Raw genomic sequence first — 17,154 nt, 5'->3', positions numbered from 1 at the left:
AAAATTATGAAGGGCATAGATAGGGTGAACACTGGGAAGCTTTTTCCCGGGTCGGAGGTGACGAACACAAGGGGTCACGGGTTCAAGTTGAGGGGGGCAAGGTTCAACACAGATGTCAGGGGGTGTATTTTACACAGAGGGTGGTGGGGGCCTGGAATGCACTGCCAAGCAAGGTGATTGAGGCGGACACGCTGGGATCGTTTAAGACTTATCTAAATAGCCACATGAACAAACTGGGAATAGAGGGATACAAACGAATGGTCTAGTTGGGCACATGAGCGGCGCAGGCTTGGAGGGCCGAAGGGCCTGTTCCTGTGCTGTATTGTTCTTTGAGACTTTACAGGAGAAACAGAGCACTTGCAGGAAGCTCCTTCAACTTTTGTTGGTAATTAAGCACCTAAAATTGAACTTAACTCCACAAATGTTTCTTTTTAGACAGCAGAATTTACATCTCTATCTCTAGGGGTTATTGGAGTTTGTTGTATATATTTTTTCAAAGCAAGTTCTAAACAGCAAAGTTATGATTTAAATACCGGGTTCAAATCTTGATGTTGAATTAAACAGAAATGACAACTTGGAACGGTTTGGTCCAACTTTTAAGTTCAGGGGTCATTGTTCAGATGACCAGTCATCCTAATCCCAAATGCTTGTTCTGTTGTTCAATCTTTTTATCTCTTTTTCCTTCAACTACCTGACATTGTTTCTACCACAAGCTCAAGTAGTGTAGCCCTCTGGGATTGAATACAGTCTCCCCTACATTGTAATATTAAAATAAGTAAGTTGTGTTCTTTGATACCAAATAAATTTTAATTAAGCAATTACTGACATCCGAAGAGTGGTACTTTCCCAAATGGATACAGCTCATAAAATAGCATAAGATGGAACGAGGAAAGACAACGTAGTCCATCTCACTCCCTCCCTCCCCAGTCAAGTACAATTTGTTTCGTCAATGATGAAACTTAAACCACACAATCTCCTGAGGGGTTACAGATAAACAAAATCATTTTCAAATTTCTCCTCAATTTGGTACGAAATTGGCACACAGTCATGTTCATTATTGCTATTTAATCAACCAGAATTTTGAAACATTTGCAAGTTTCAGCATTATTTTTGCGTCATTCATTGAAAAATTGAAATAAATACTGGCTTTTAGGCATCTCCTCAATGCCAAATCAAGGAAGATGTTCACAATAATAGCAAGTTATCCATACACCACATGCAACTGGATATGGATTCATGGCCAGAAATTTCTCACAAAGTAACTTTCAAGTTCAATCTTATACTGGTGAGGGAGATACTGAACAACAGCTGGTGCTGCTCATAGAAAAAAAAACGGAGATGGAAAGATTGGATAAGTGACCCCAATATTGGGAGGGGTGGGGGGGGGGGGGGGGGGGGGGGGGGAAGAGGAGACTTTAGAACTATCAGTAATGTGACATAAATTCAAGATAATGGCTAGGTTATGAAAACTATTTGATAAGGAGAGTTCAGGTGAAGTTACTGCCCGTGTTGAGGCTACCAGGAACCACAATACACGCCAGTAACAGACTTAATTTATTTAATTTCCTTAAGATTAGCACCGTCAAACTTGCAAATGCTTGGAACAAAAAAACCATGTGTTTAAAAAAAAACTTCTAACAACTGAAAGGCCAATTAAGTACGATTAACAGTTTGCATTCACACAATACATAGTTCAGAGATGGGCACAGGGACATGCATACAACTGGCATGATTAAATGTTAATTTATAGGTCTACTTTTGCACAGTGTAGTTTGAGAAGTGAGTCTATATACATTTACAGCAACTCCTCTACCCCACAACACACACCCACCTTTTTGGCTGACAGTGCGAGCCTCTTAGCTGGAGGTGGTGACATTGTGCTGGATTGCTCTTCTCCAAGCAGCTGGGGTTTAATCTTGGACACTCCCTGATCCTCAGCACTATTCTCAGTCCGCTCATTCGCTGAGCTGTGCGTTTGTGATTCTGAGTCAGACTCTTCAGGCTCCGAATGTTGGCTATTCAATCCGTTTTTTGTAATATTGCTCCCATTCAAACCATGCTTGGGGCTGCCCAAATCTTTCTGCTGGTTCTGCACATCTTCTTTCCCTTTCTGCTCAGGTCCATCAGTTGCCACCAATGACTTGAATGAGGTAGATGCAGGCAATTCCTTGCTTTCCGGTGCAGTTACCTTTGCATTTTCTGTTCCTGATGTTCTGCTGCTACTTGAACTATTTGCCGACTGGCCCTGAGAGGATTTTGGTTGCAGCTGAGGTAAGGATTTCTTGAGCTTTTTCAAAGATTCATCAATGAAAGTTGGTGCATACGTTGGTTTCACTGGAAGCCTGGGTGACTGGTTAATGATGTTTCTCGGGACTGGCACACCAATACTCCCAGAAGCTTGCAGTTTTGCTTGCAGAGACTCTGGTTTCTACACAAGGCACAATACATCATGAGAATGTATTTACATAAGCATGTTGGACACAGGATTCAGAAGTACAATGCCAAACTTTGTACACAACACTGAATTATGTGGATGGGGGGTGGTAATTTAATGATGCAAAGTATGGGTGGCTTCCATGAAGCCATGTGCATGAGAACAGAGCACAATTTTGCAGCACTGATTGCGTGTTGATTTGTTGGCACAAGCCTAGCCCAGAGCCATTTTGCTGAAAGCTGGATCAGCGTGGAATAGCTACCAGCCCAAATGTGGTGACAGCTTTGTAATCTCATTAAAAAGCCAACTGGAATTTTCCAGATGAGCTGCAGGCCCTCTCTAGGTGTTGAGAGCATAGAAACTGCCTAGAAGTGGTCTCTGAACAGCAGATTGGGAGTCAGTGCTCCAGGCAGACTTTGAGGCCACCTGCCCACTCCTTTCTACCATGTGCACATCTGACCACGGCTGCAGGCTCCCCCTGCAGAGGAGATCCCTCTGTTGGTCAGCATGCAGTGCTGCGAAGGCAGCTCAAGATGGAAATGTCCTCTCTTTCACTCAGACGGAAACATCTGTGCTGGAAGGCTGTAATTGGATCACCTCCACAGGCCATTAATTGGCCAATTCAAGCAAAATATCAAAAAAGATCGGGTGGATGCAGTGTGGCATTGGAATCCTGATTTGACAGAGTCCCATGGCTCAGTGGTAGTCAGTGGCTTCTGGTGGCCAGGTGAAAACTAAGGAAGCAACCCAAGTGAAAATGCCAATTTCCAGACTCTATGATTCATCAAAGAACTGTAAAAACATTTTGAAATAAGTTTATTCAAATGCCTGTGATGTATCAGAGATCTGTCAACTTTCAAGGTTGTCTATTTTTTAAACAATTCTTTATAGGATTTTAATGGTTGGTCAACTACAGCCAATTTAATTTATTTACTCAAGTTTATCCTAAGCAGCCTGTTTTAGTGCATAACAAATAACATTTGTTTCACGAGTTGATGCCATTTTAAAAGCAATGGGGATAACTTCTGTGACAGTGTATCCATAAAGTCCAATCTATCCAATGTTTAATGTCAAAAAAGTAATAGCAATCAACTGGCTATTAATAAATAATGTTATCCATGGACTTTTAAAAATATTCAAGAATTCTTGGTTGATATTAACAATGTGCAGCTTATTTATAAAAAAATAAGCAACCGTTATCCGTAATCGATATCTTTCGACTGAAAATTGGTATCTTCAGTGTAAAATTATCTTGGAAGATATTACATAGGTTGGTTTCTTCATTTTCAAACCTTGCTGCCTCAAGCCTCAACTACTGCTGAGCCATGGGACTCCATTGGAGTTAAAAAGGAGGCTCCAACCCCTGGACATAGATAAGATAGATAGTCAACATCTTTTCCCCAAAGAGTCTAAAACTAGAGGGCATGGGTTTTAAGGCGAGAGGAGAGAGATACAAAAGGATCCAGAGGGGGGGGGGGGGGGGGGGGAGTGTCTGTAATGAGCTGCCAGAGATAGTGATAGAGGCAGGTACAATTTTGTCTTTTAAAAAGCATTTAGACAGTTACATGGGTAAGATGGGTATAGAGGGATATGGGCCAAATGCAGGCAATTGGGACTAGGTTAGTGGTAAAAAACTGGGCAGTATGGACAATTTGGGCCAAAGGGCCCGTTTCCATGCTGTAAACCTCTATGACTCTAAATTAAAAACAATTGGAGCCGATTTGTCCCATTTCACATTCCTAACTTAATTTCAATGTGACTTTGAAATTTTGGACAACATGCAAAGGTGAATAAGTCATATTTTCTGATTTACATTTACTTGAAAGCCTGTGTGTCTATTACTAAAAGTCACAACACTCACTCCCTCTAAACAAACATCTCATCGTGAACGACCAAGAGATAAGGAGAAAAGGGAATAGTATCCCGCCATTTCTTGCTACTCGTAACAGTGGAATACTCCACAAATATCCAATTTCATGGATAAACTTCACCTCACGAGATCCAAACCTCAGTGTAACGGAGATCTAGAAATGGTTTTAGAACAGATTTGGTATTTTCAGTGATCCACTGGATTTTCCTATCTGCTGTTGGGCATTTTTCCCTAAATTTATTGTACAACGTCAGAATTTACTTTGCCAATGAGCTGAAGAGATCAGACAATTACAGCATTAATTTATTTCCGATATGTACCTGTAAAGGCGTCACTGTTCACTCTGCAGCCCACTACTTTCTATTACTTTGCTGTTCATATGGGTTGTGGACTTGCTCCTGAAAAATCTTGGGATTGACAACAAGCATCTGGGAGTGCATTACAATTGCAATATTATTTTAAAGGAATGGCCTGATTAGATTTTCTTGTACATATTCAACCTCAACAGTCCAAAGATGTGCGGGTTAGGTTGATTGGCCAAGATAAATTGACCCTAGTGTCAGGGGCATTAGCAGAGTAAATATGTGGGGTTATGGGAATCGGGTCTGGGTGGGATTGTGGTCGGGGTAGACTTTAGGCCGAATGGCCTCCTTCTGCACTGTAGGGATTCTATGAACCTTATGAAATAGCAAAGTTTCATTATAGCTTGTTATTTGGCCCATTGTGCCTGTGGTGGCTCTCCCATCTCTTGAGTCCCATTTCCCCGGTCTCTCACTCGTACACAATTACAACTTGAAATAGTAGAATTCAGTATTTATTACAATGGAACATGCTATTAGATTAACAAGCTGACCTTTGTCATCTGAGGTGAGCCCAAATATCCATTCAGCATCGGTTTCTTGGGCATGGTTGTACCATTGCTGGCTTTCACAAGAGGTTGTATTGAGTTTTGCTTAGACATATCATCCATACCACTCTTCGAGTTTGGCATTCTTCAGGTGAAACAAAGAATCACTCATTAATATTGTACAATTTTACAAAGATATGTTACTCTCTATTTCAGTCAAATAAACCTGACATGTTGAGAAGCATAACATTGCATCGACACAATGAGTGAGCCATTGGCAAGTGTCAAATAAATGTTAAACTAACAACACAGTGCAATGGTTTAATTTCCTATAGCTTTCATCAACTGTGTAGGCAGATTTTTCATTTCTAGAATCGTTCTCTTCAACTTTTCCTTTGTTTAAAATGTCCTCTTTGGGTTACAGTATGTGACATTATTAGTCAACTGCCAAGTTGTTCGTGAATAAAATTTGAAATTTAAATTGAAATAGAAAATACGCAAATTGCAAATCTGAGCTTTCCATCTACCCATCTTGACTATTACGACAGAAATGTTCATCATTTTCCCTCAATTATCCAGAACCACCACACTGAAACTATCAGGAAGTGCAAACAGTGGCTAAAGATTAGGATTTGTCCAGTTTTTTCTCCATTCATCCTCAAACTAGGACCAGGAACTCAAAGTATGGTCAAATTAAAAAAAAACTGGAGGGAGCACAAGAGAACAGAGAGAAGCAAAGAGAATGTTTAATTTGTGTACAACCTAAATCCCTTCTCAAAGATTGAAAGATACATAACACTCTTTCAAACCATTTGAATATTTTCTGATATATAATCATTTTCCAGATCCACTTCATCAGTTTTCTATTTATACTGATTACACTCTCATCGCTTTCTCCCAAAATTGCAAAGCCTGACATGCAAACGTTTGTTCATTAACGGTGTCATGTTCTAACTTTGCCACTGATTAATTACAACCATTTGGAAATTACACATACAAAAAGTGCAACTTATCGGAAAGTCTCAAATTATTATGTGGGAGGAAGATTCCATAAAGAAGAAAAAGCATGTAATAACACCCACCTCAAATAGAAAAGTACATAAGCCTGCTGGTTCAGCACCACCTTGATGTTACTACAATGAACCATTGAATCATTCATCTGATACCATTGCCCATTACTGGCCTGCAAGAAAGTATCAACAATCAAGTCTTGGATAAATCCTTGTTCTCTGAAGCTATTATTTAGTACAAGTTACTGTTAACCTTACAGCGTATTTAATTTTTCATTTTAGATAAAGAAGGAGATTGCACTCCTTTTACAGTATGATCAGCGGACATCTTTCATTTTACAGCTCAGCAATTGACAAAATCAGAGTATGCTAGAAATAGATTCATGAAAATGAAAAATATGCAGGCCCAACTTCATATCGGTGAAGAGAAAAGGCTGGGTTTCATGGCAGGATCACACTTTTTGCCCCTTTTATTTAAAGCCAAAGAACTTGCTGTGTATTTCTGTTTTTATTCAATTTGCATTTTATTTTAAATTACCAAGTGCCATCAAGGAGCACTGTGCCCAGTGTCTGCATTTAATTTTACAAAGAAGTTGATTATTTAAGATTAATTCCGGTGTAAAATTTTGATAGCAATATTTCTCGGGGTTCTCGAGAGGTGAACTTCATGAAGTTTTAAGTTAGCCAGTTTTAAAATGATCAGATGAAATTGCTGATGAACAATTAACAGTTAAGGTAATTGGGGGAAAAACAGGAAAGCAGTTGTTTGTGAGATGCTATGCTTCATGAATTTATGGCTCCATTGGTGCCACGAAGTCTGATGGAGTTTTTATGCTCTGAAGGAATAGTTAACAGCTTTGAACTTAGAATGACAACTTATGTTTAAACAAACCATGTATTGCTTTAATTGGTCTACACCAGTAGGAAACCTTTATTTTCTATGAGAGGAAGTGGTCTTAGCCGTTCAATTTTAATAGCTTTAGTGGGGCCTGGGTTAAAATATACTGACAAGAGAATGCAACTTCATTTATGACTGTTCAGTATCAAAAGGAAACATGTTGGGTGAAATTTGCTTAAACGAATTCTGTGCAACACGGGAGGCTCTCTACCTATTTTTGCAGCGAGGTAAGTAATGGGAATTTACAACACATTGTGCAAGACAGAGGCTGTAATGCGAATCTCATTTCTACTGCAACAGAAGAAAGCAGACTTTGGTTGAGCTGTCAACATCCAAGGAGCCCTGGCCCTTCAGGATAGAGTACCCAGGCTATCCTCACTGCTTTTTGTTAAGTTAAATGTAAAAATACTTAATAGTTTGCTTAATTTACAAATACCAGTTGCGAGTACCTTGTCAGTCATGTATAACTGAGGTCCCTAGTGTTAGAAATTAAAAATTCAGACAGTTTTTCAGAATTCGAAGCTTTTACATTAGAACCCTCAAATGTTACACGTGGTTTAGATTAATTTAAAAACATTTTTTAAAATAAAAGGTTACTACTTATTCTGAACCCTGGTTAACAAAATAATTGGTTAATCAGGGTAGTCTTAGACGTGGATTGTTGTATCATTTCCAAATCAGTAACAAACAATAAAGTTACATTTAGGTTACAATTTCAATTATTAGTGCAGGGTATGGACAAATTGCTACATAAATAAAGACCAATTTAATAAGAAATTTCCAACATTTTATAAAAGGGGGAATGGTTTGGGTTCAGTTAACCATACAACTTCTCACCTTGACGTAACAGTAGTAGTGTCCAGCATGACAACTGTATCCAGAATGCACCAACACTGCATACAATCCATAATTGACTGGTTCACCATTATTTTGGGACATATATGGACGCATATTCAAGTGTTCAGGGTAACCAACGTCCTATTAAAACAGGAGGCAAAATTTTCAGTTAACAGTTTGTTTCCAAATTTAAAATGTACATTAAATTGAGCAAAAATGTTTTAGCAAATATTATCAAACAACTTCTCACTTCATCCATACTAGTTCGTTAAAAGGTTCATAGGAACCAGTAATTGTTTTTTGTAATTTAAAACAGCTACAAGATTTAAATTCCTACATTTGCCTCCAGTACAGAAATCTTTCACAATGACTGAAATTTTACAAATCTGCAACTGTTCAGAAATTCTACAGTATTTTTTTTCTGTGAAGGAACGCGGACTGTGTACCTCATACAGCATTTCATCACACAACTAATGGATGATGCTTCTGAAAGACAAGACATATTTTGCAGCATGACAAGGCTTGATAATCACTAAAAACTTGAAGGCAAATTGCAAATTACTTCACCTTAGTGATTTTGCCACCACTGAAGTTTGCAAATCGCTTTAGGGAAAGGGTCAGCACATTTGACGCTCTATGAATGGAAAAACGTTTGGTAGCTGAAACTTTCTTCTTGCACCTAAATAAAGAGAGTTATTTGTTTGAGTCAAGATTATCCTTGGAAGCAGTTAATGCAAAATCAGAGATATTGCTGCTGTGGTCCACTCCACCAAGGATGGTAAACCAAGGTGCATATTCAGACTTCCATACTTCCTTAATATCCTTTTGGGAAGGAAATCCACTGCTCCTACCTGGTCTGGCCTACATGTGACTTCAGACCCACAATAATGTGATTGATTTCCCTCTGAAATGTCATGCAAGCCACTAGTTAAAGGGCAATAAGGGTGGGCAGCAAATGCTGCCTTGCCAGTGATGCCTGTTGTATTTCTATGCTGCTTAATGCCAATTTGCTAATCTCAAAAGACTGGTAAACTCAGATTTGGTTTATTTGAAGATGGAGTACAGGATTGCTCAGAAGACAGATTTACTATAAAGATTTGGCAGCTATTGTTAACAGGGAAGTACAGCTGCACCGCTTCACACTATACACTGTTAGCTAAACTGAAAGCTCCTCTTAACAATGTCTTGGTCATGTGGTTTACATCCTGGCAACTTACGCATGGGCATATTCTCTCAAAGCGATATCACATCAATGCCCCATCTCATGAAAGAAAACTGGAATTACTTGCAAGTGTTGCATATTGTTCCTACATGTACACTTTGTGAGGGACTAAGGCCACACCCTGCATATCTTTCTTAAACATGAAACTATTTCTTTTTTCTGTGGTCTGTGCACTATAAACGTTTCTTTTCTCCATCCCTCTTTTATGATATGAATGCAAAGGAGGCAATGTTGCAAACATCCTCCCACATTTTGTGTGCGCAAATAAACTAATCCTTTGAGTTTATCCTACCTCAAGTTTGCTGTGGGCTATGAATAGAAAATTGGATCGCACCAAAACCGAGGGTTCAGAAATATGCCATTGCTTATAAAGGGGAAAACAAATTAAAACATCTTTGTTAATGCATAGGTGGTGAGAGGCTCTTTAAATTAACTCCCCTCCTGTTGCAACAACTTCCACTGCTAGACTAAACATGTGTTCTTTAGAAAAATGTAATTCTGCAGTAATCGAGTAGTGAGGATAAAAGTCACATGAATTCTTTAATAGTACAGTAGATATACTACTGGACCAGTAACCCAGAGGGCTGGACTAGTGACTTGTTCAAATCCATTCACGACAGCTGAGAATTTTAAACTCCGCTAACAAATAGGAAATTAAAAAGCTAGTATCGGTAACGGGGATCATGCATCAACTGGGTTACCTTTAAGGACCCATCTCATTCACTAACAGGCCTAGTAACTCCAGATTACTGGCAATGCGATTTGACACTTAACCATCCCCTCAAATAATTTGGCAAGCCACTCAGTTAATGGCAATTGGAGACCTGGAATAAATGTTGGCCTTGCCAGCAACTTCCACATCTTATGAATGTATTAAAAAGTCTGCAAAATTTAATATACAAATCCAAGACAATAATAGATTGTTCAGTTTCTCATGAATCCATTACATTAACCACAGTAGAATCATCAAATAATGTGTTTCCTCCCAAAAGAATTGAATTAAGCTAATACAAAACAAAATGTTGATAGCTTAAAAAAAACAAACACAAATGGAACAGGAACCCTTGGGATTCCAAGCTACAATATAGATAGATGTCTTCAGGCAAGATCGGGGAGGAAGCATTGCATTATTAGTTAAAGAGTCAGTTAATGCAGGAAGGAGAGATGATATCTTGGAGGGGGCATCAAATGAAGCTTTGTGGCTGGAGTTTAGGAATTAAAAAGGGGCAGCCACATTGGGGGTCTGCATTAAACACCTAACATAGTCAGAGGAATATTGAGGAGCAAATAAGTGCTCAATCTGTGGAGGTGTGTGAAAACAATTACAATAGGGTTATTATATTAGGTGATTTCAACTTGCCAACATTAATTGGGATATACATCGTGCTAAGGGTTTGGATGGAGATGATTTCTTGAAATGTGTACAGGAGAAATTTTTAAAATCAATATGTGGAGGGTCCAACAAAGGAAGGAACTGTGCTGGACTCTGACTATGTTTGAAAATTTTGAAAAACACTTACTTGGCACACATGTAAGCATTCTCACCACTGAGAAAATCAGGTTTCACAAAGAGCTCAAGGGCTCTGACAATATTGGGTGCTTGCTGTAAGACAATTAAATATGTGTCAGATCAAAACAGCTATTCAATTGTATAACAGTGTATAGATCCTGCTCCAATCAATTTGTAACACTACGCAACACACTTTAGGTATTACAATGTATGCAACATTTGTATATTGATTAATCTGTATGCGATGCATTCTGGACAAACTGCTCTTCATTCGAAAAGTGTTAGGGAGCATGTTTGTGTAAAACAGGAGGTTAGATGAAGTGCACAAATGCTAAAGTCCACCTGAATGGTCCGTCTTGTAATTTTGCTCCTATATAACTTTTGCCTGTGTTACAGTTCACTCTGTCAGAGTTGCTGTGGTAAAATACAAGTGAAGTACATGATGGTAGAGACTCCAACTTTATTTTCATCACATGGCTGACTAGGAATCTCTCTCACTATTACCATCTGCCATTGGCAGATTGGAAGGATTTTCAAGTCCATACTCAACCTTTTCAGACATGCAATGAATGAACCTCTGCAGCCAAAGCTTCTGACTCAAGAGGTTAAGATGCTACCTACTGTGTCACAAGCCTCCCACATAATATCCGTACTGCTAAATAATTTCACGTTTTGAAATAAGGGGAAAGAGAAGCATTTGATGACTGCAATAATAAAATATTTTGCACAATGTCAGTTACGTTGTCCAGCTGGGGTTATATCACTTACAGCTTAGTTCAGAGCTAAAGGAGGCATACCATATAGGATATTAAAACAAAAAGCAGCAAGGCAGATGGAATAAAGACTTCAGTACAAGGTAAAGATTCTTGTTATTCTCATTTGTAAGCCAGTGGAACAACCACACTGAACTTCAATGACAGTCATATGTGGAAATTTGATTCCACACAATTGGGACTGAAGCGTGAATTCATACCCAGAATACTTTACAAGATAACTATGGCTTCTATTTAAGAAAGGTACACTTACCCTTATCTCAAGAGCAATATCCAAATAAGGATCATATGTATCCGATACACTCTTGCACACAGAACACTTAACTTTGGGTACAGGAAGGGAAGAAATCAAAACACAAAAATATCCTGATTATTAATGGATATTAATTCAGACGGAGGAAAAATACATGTTTTAGTCTTCCTACTAGTTTCAATGACTAAGCTTTACCTTCTGAACCAACTGGCCAAAGATTTTCTGTAAACGCAATTATGCTGGAAAGAAACAGCTGGGCAACTTGCCCCAATTTACTTCTGTTTAGCACCTTGAAGTGAAGGCTCAGCTGAGGCTATAAAATTCTCCATTAGAAATTATGAACATTAGCTGGTAATTTATTGCTAAATGTACAAGTGACTCACTCTGCAACAGGAATTTCCTCAATATGTTGGAAAGTGCACCGGATATGATTCACAATTTGTATTTTTAATGATGAGTTTGCAAGTAAATCTGCTCTATGTTTGTGCAAATATCTTACTCGACCAGGAAATACAATGCAATGGCTGATTCTCAGCCCCACCTCGTGGATTTGTAAAAATTCTTTTTTGGGATGTAGGTGTCATTGGCAAGTCCAGCATTTGTTTCCTATCCCCAAATTGCTTTCTAGGCCATAGAGAGAGTTAAGAATCAATCACATTACTGTGGGTCTGGGGCAACATGGAGGTCAAATTTCCTTCCCAAAGCGACAGGAGTTAACCACATGGATTATTACACTGTGGTCACTGTAACTGAGGGAGCTTTATATTCCAAATGTATTAATTGAATTAAAGTTCCACCAGTTATTGTGGTGGGATTTGAACCTATGTCACCACAGAAGAATTTGGGTCACTGGATTACTAGTCCAGTAAGGTGTGGTGACCCTCAGCAAGTAAAGCCAACAACTTAACCCTTGCTGATGCTCGATTTCGCAGCAGGCATTTTTTTTTTAAAGTGTCAGAAAACAGGAAGATCTTAAAATATTTGGTCAAGAGTCAACAAATTTCATACATTCTTTCATTCATGGGTAATACTGCAATTAATGAAATATTAAATAACTTGCTTCACCAAGGAGGTCTATTTCAGAACTTCGGATTAAACTACATTGTAAAATAATTTAAATCTTTTCATTCTACTTACCCCTGGACCTAAGATATCCTCCAAAAATTTGGTGCACTAATGAAGTAGCTTGCGTTTGTCGGTCCAATCTATGAGAGTTGGAGGGAAAGAGACAAAGTGCAATATTACAACCAATTAACATAGTAACATAAAACCTAGGAGTAGGCCATTTGACCCTTCAAGCCTTCTCTGTCAGTCATTATGATCATGGCTGACCATCCAACTCAGTAATCTGTTATGGGTACCAGGTCAGAAACTGAAAAGTAGGTTATGAAGCCCAACTAGACCCCAACTATTTTTCTATTTTGGCATTAGTGTGTGGGTAAGGTGTTTCACTCCAGGTGATTCTACTGACAAACTATGAAGCTTTTAACAAAAGGAAACTTTATTTAATAATAGTTTAACTATAACAAATGAATTAGCTTACCTTTTACCAACTGAAATACTTAAACATGGCAAGATTCAATGCTTAACTGCTAACCTCGCTCTACTAGTTCCAATTCAAGCAATATTCCTCATAGATCACAGATTGCTCCACAATTATTTCAACTAACATTTCACAAAATGCAATAAGTATTCACAAACCTTAGAACTACTTCAGATATCTTTCTAGCTTCTCACTAACCAATTTCTTCACTGCTTTGTCTATCTTTACTGATCAGTACCGTGTTCTAGTTCCAGTTCATCTTTATTCTTTTAACTTCAGACTTCTTGGAAATTTCTATAGTTTTCTTAAGCTGTTCATTAAATTTTCTGGCACTGGCTTTCTTAACCATTATTCTATTGTATGACCTTTCTTCTAGCAAAGCTGAGAGCTGTTCACCCTCTAGCTTCCTATTACCAACTCGGTTAAATACAATCAATCAGTCTTCTACCCCATATATGCCCCTGGTTGTAAAATAAACATCTTTCTCTCCAAGCTTGCTTACTTTACATTATAAACCTTCTCACCACAATAGAAATACATTTTGAATTCACCAACACCCGCACACATGCGAACACCTTTGTCTAACATGAACCTAACTAGTTTTAGTCTTCTGACACTAAACACCAAACTAAGCCCACTTAAATCTATACCCAATTTCTAATATTTAATACAAACATCGCTAATCTAAAACTACCTCTGCTTTCCTGACACTTGAAAGACATTATCGACATATGGTGAACTTGGATGTTGAGTTTGATAAAGAAACAAGCTACTCTCAATTAAGATGCTGACACAAGAAAGAAAACAAGCAAGAGTCTGTGAAATGACCTTTCTCCACTCAGACCTGTATCTGCAAACTGGCATTCAAAACAAGTCAGCAAATTTCACAGATTTCAACAACAGTACTTCTTTACAGACCTGAGCTTCCATATAAAACACTGATAGCCAGCTATAAGCGCGACAAGTGACTATGTTTTTATAATTCACCTATTAAACAGGCACACTGCAAAAGTCTATTGTCCGCAAATATTACACATTTTAATGTGTAACAAATTGAACATCTCTCTGCCCCACTTAATGCCAATTTATAGGTTAAAAAAGTGAACATACTTGGTGCAACCACTCAGACATGCCTTCTGCATAGCATCAATGGTGTATCTCAGAAACTCATGTGCATCCTCTTGATTTCCAAAGCGAAAATGTCTTGCTATTTCTGTAATTAATATTAACAATCATTCTAATAGGTGCCTTTGTATTAGTGGAACAAAGTTCTAGGTCTCATGGAACATCAACTACTTTGAGATGTAAAACAGACAATTTGAAATCCAAGTTTGGTTTGATTATGGTTACTTTCATGCACTGAATGCTTTAACAACATAATAGCATGGCCTGAACAGTGCAGCTTGAAATGCGGGAATATATTGGTCTTTTACACAGCAAGATTCTAAGAGGGATGCCAAGAACAGCAAGTAAAATGGAAAGAATTATGCAGAACCAGTTTCATAAAGCTACATGGCAGTTGCACTGAATTTAAGCACCGTCAGTAAACTCTTGAGAAAGTCACTTCATCATGGTATAGTGTCCAGCCAAATTACTGTCATCATAGTAACATTTCAGCATCACACAGTGTTCAGCAAGTTTATTGCATGGTCAGTTTCTCTCTCAAAGACCTGCTGTGGCCAAGTCATTTAAAAATTTCAAAATTGAAATAAGATTTTCGTTGGACAAGCTTAGGAATCAAAGTGGGTAGGTGCTGTTAAAATGTAGACCAGCAATGACCTAATTGAAGAGAATAGTAATTTTAAAGGGCTGGCTGACAAGTACCCTGATATTATGCTGATAAATGTTACATTAACTACTTATTCTCTATTATAGACCATGGGTCTAAGAGAATAGATTACAGCAACAAAAACATCACACTTACTTTTTAGTTCACGAATAAATGACAATGGTTTGATAGCATTTCCACTGTTAGCAAAGGCCTGTATTAGATGGTTCTGCATGATGCAGATCATACAAAATCCAGCCTGGGGACCTGCAAAATAAACCAAACATGAGTGTATTTCACATATTGATGATTCAAGAACCCCAAGTCAACAATTGCCAAGTATTAAATGTGGGTAAAATAGACATGCCTTGTACACCATTACAACATCAACTTTCAGATATAAAAGCAATATAGTGTAGATGTTGGAAATACAGAATAAAAGGGAAGTGTTGGACATACTCAGCGTGACTGGCAGCATAGGTTGAGAGAGAAACAGGAGTTAATGGGTTAGATATGACTCTTCTTCAGAAGACAGAAGTAATATGTGACTTGAGATTTAACGGTTTCTCTCTCGCCACAGATGCTGCCAGACCAGAGTATTTCCAGCACTTCATGATTTTACTTCACGTTTTGGATATCTCCTTGCCACATTTTCTCAAGTCATTCTTCATAACTCAGGTCTTCGATGAGGGGGATCAACCTGCACTACCTCCCTTGTCTGATAGCAACCAAAAATGGCTGCAATATTCAAGAACTGATCAGAACATGGTAAAGTTTGATCATTACCTTCCCTAACTTTATATCCTACTAATTTTGGCTCCAATTAACAGTACCACTGGCTTTGATAGTTGCTGCTTTGCACTGGTTGATACATTTTAGCAAGTCAAACATACAGGGAACAAAGGAATACTTAGATGGTGGCTGATCTGTACCTCATCACCATTTACAAGCCTATGATTCCTGTCCCTTGACACTTACTGAAAAAACTGTTAATGTCAAAAATATCAATTGAACCAGCAACTGCAGACTTTTTGGGATGAGGTAGACTAAGAGAATTGCAACTTACTTCACTGCTGTTTGTGTGAATAAACCGCTTACTGATTTTCCTAATTAGCCGAGCTCTAATTTTAATATCGCACCTCCTCTATACTTAATCTATTGAATTTGTTGAAGGTCAATCCAATCAACCCTCAACCTTCTAAACAAGATAATGCAAGATACATTTCTATCAACTATTTGTAACGTAACCCTTTAGACAGAGGCATCATTCTTGTGAATCTGCACTGCACCCTCTCCAAGGTCAACATATCTTACCAGAAGTATGCAGTCCTAAACCAAATGCAGTATTTTAGATGAGGTACAAGCAAGGCTCTGTACAAGTGAAGCAAACTTTTCCCTCCAATTGTATTCAGTCCACATTCCATTAGCTATATAGACCACTGTCTACTGCAGTTTCTGAATCTAGGTCATTTATTTCAGTCAGAAACAACAGCGCTCCCAACACCAAACTAAGACTTTCCCCAAACTCCCCTCATTTTCTACCCATGACATTTTATTCAGTGCCACGAACTATCCACCAAACCTCCAGTATGGAGTTTGAATACCCCCTCAGTAGAAACATGGAATAGCTTTTTGGAAGATATGTTTAGCTCCTCATTGTGCTTTTTGCTTCCCCCCTGCCCCTCCCAAGTTGAGGATGATCAGTGAGGTCCTTTGGTTACTTAGTCCACATTTCCTAGAATTATTAGGTTATTATAGTACAGATAATCTTCAAGTTTATTCCTGATGAACAATGTCATGATTCAATGCAAAATGGAAAATTGCTTGTTGGTCAATTCTCATTGTTTTCAATATAAGCATTATGTGAAGCTTATTTATAATCACTTGCTGCTCAGCCAATGTTTAACAACTCCCTCAAATGGAATACGCTGATCATAATGAGGTTTACATGGATCAGAAGGCTGCAAAAAGGATTACTTCCCCGTGTCATACTTTCACTGTCTTCCCCTAAAATGACAAAGTCAATGCTGGCAACTTTTAATGCAATCAATAGGGACTTTATTTTGTTCAATGCACTCTTATGATATAGAACACAACTAAAGGCAGTAAAATGATTTATCTTTAAATTAGGGCACTGGGAATGTTGCATATAGTCACAGAAGATTACAAAGTCAACACTACAGCAAGTT

General features: G+C 38.3%; 1 protein-coding gene across 10 annotated transcripts in view; it reads right to left on the bottom strand.

Annotated features, from left to right (window-relative positions):
* Positions 1 to 17,154, bottom strand: part of usp36 (ubiquitin specific peptidase 36) — a 54,426-nt gene that overhangs the window by 18,382 nt on the left and 18,890 nt on the right. For 9 of the 10 annotated variants that reach the window (XM_078225670.1, XM_078225666.1, XM_078225669.1 and 6 more), the window contains 10 exons: positions 15,122 to 15,232; positions 14,308 to 14,410; positions 12,792 to 12,859; positions 11,655 to 11,725; positions 10,639 to 10,721; positions 8,464 to 8,575; positions 7,897 to 8,037; positions 6,234 to 6,334; positions 5,158 to 5,296; positions 1,832 to 2,428 (listed from right to left, as the gene is read on the bottom strand). In XM_078225670.1, coding sequence (XP_078081796.1) covers positions 1,832 to 2,428; positions 5,158 to 5,296; positions 6,234 to 6,334; positions 7,897 to 8,037; positions 8,464 to 8,575; positions 10,639 to 10,721; positions 11,655 to 11,725; positions 12,792 to 12,859; positions 14,308 to 14,410; positions 15,122 to 15,212 — 1,506 coding nt within the window. In that variant the 5' untranslated portion in view covers positions 15,213 to 15,232. Of the gene's footprint in view, positions 1 to 1,831; positions 2,429 to 5,157; positions 5,297 to 6,233; positions 6,335 to 7,896; positions 8,038 to 8,463; positions 8,576 to 10,638; positions 10,722 to 11,654; positions 11,726 to 12,791; positions 12,860 to 14,307; positions 14,411 to 15,110; positions 15,233 to 17,154 lie in introns of those variants that run through there. The other variant, XM_078225673.1, reaches the window with a different exon arrangement.

This window comes from Mustelus asterias, chromosome 12 (assembly GCF_964213995.1).
Source record: "Mustelus asterias chromosome 12, sMusAst1.hap1.1, whole genome shotgun sequence".
Taxonomy (NCBI): Eukaryota; Metazoa; Chordata; class Chondrichthyes; order Carcharhiniformes; family Triakidae; genus Mustelus; species Mustelus asterias.
This window is presented reverse-complemented; position numbering and strand designations above follow the sequence as displayed.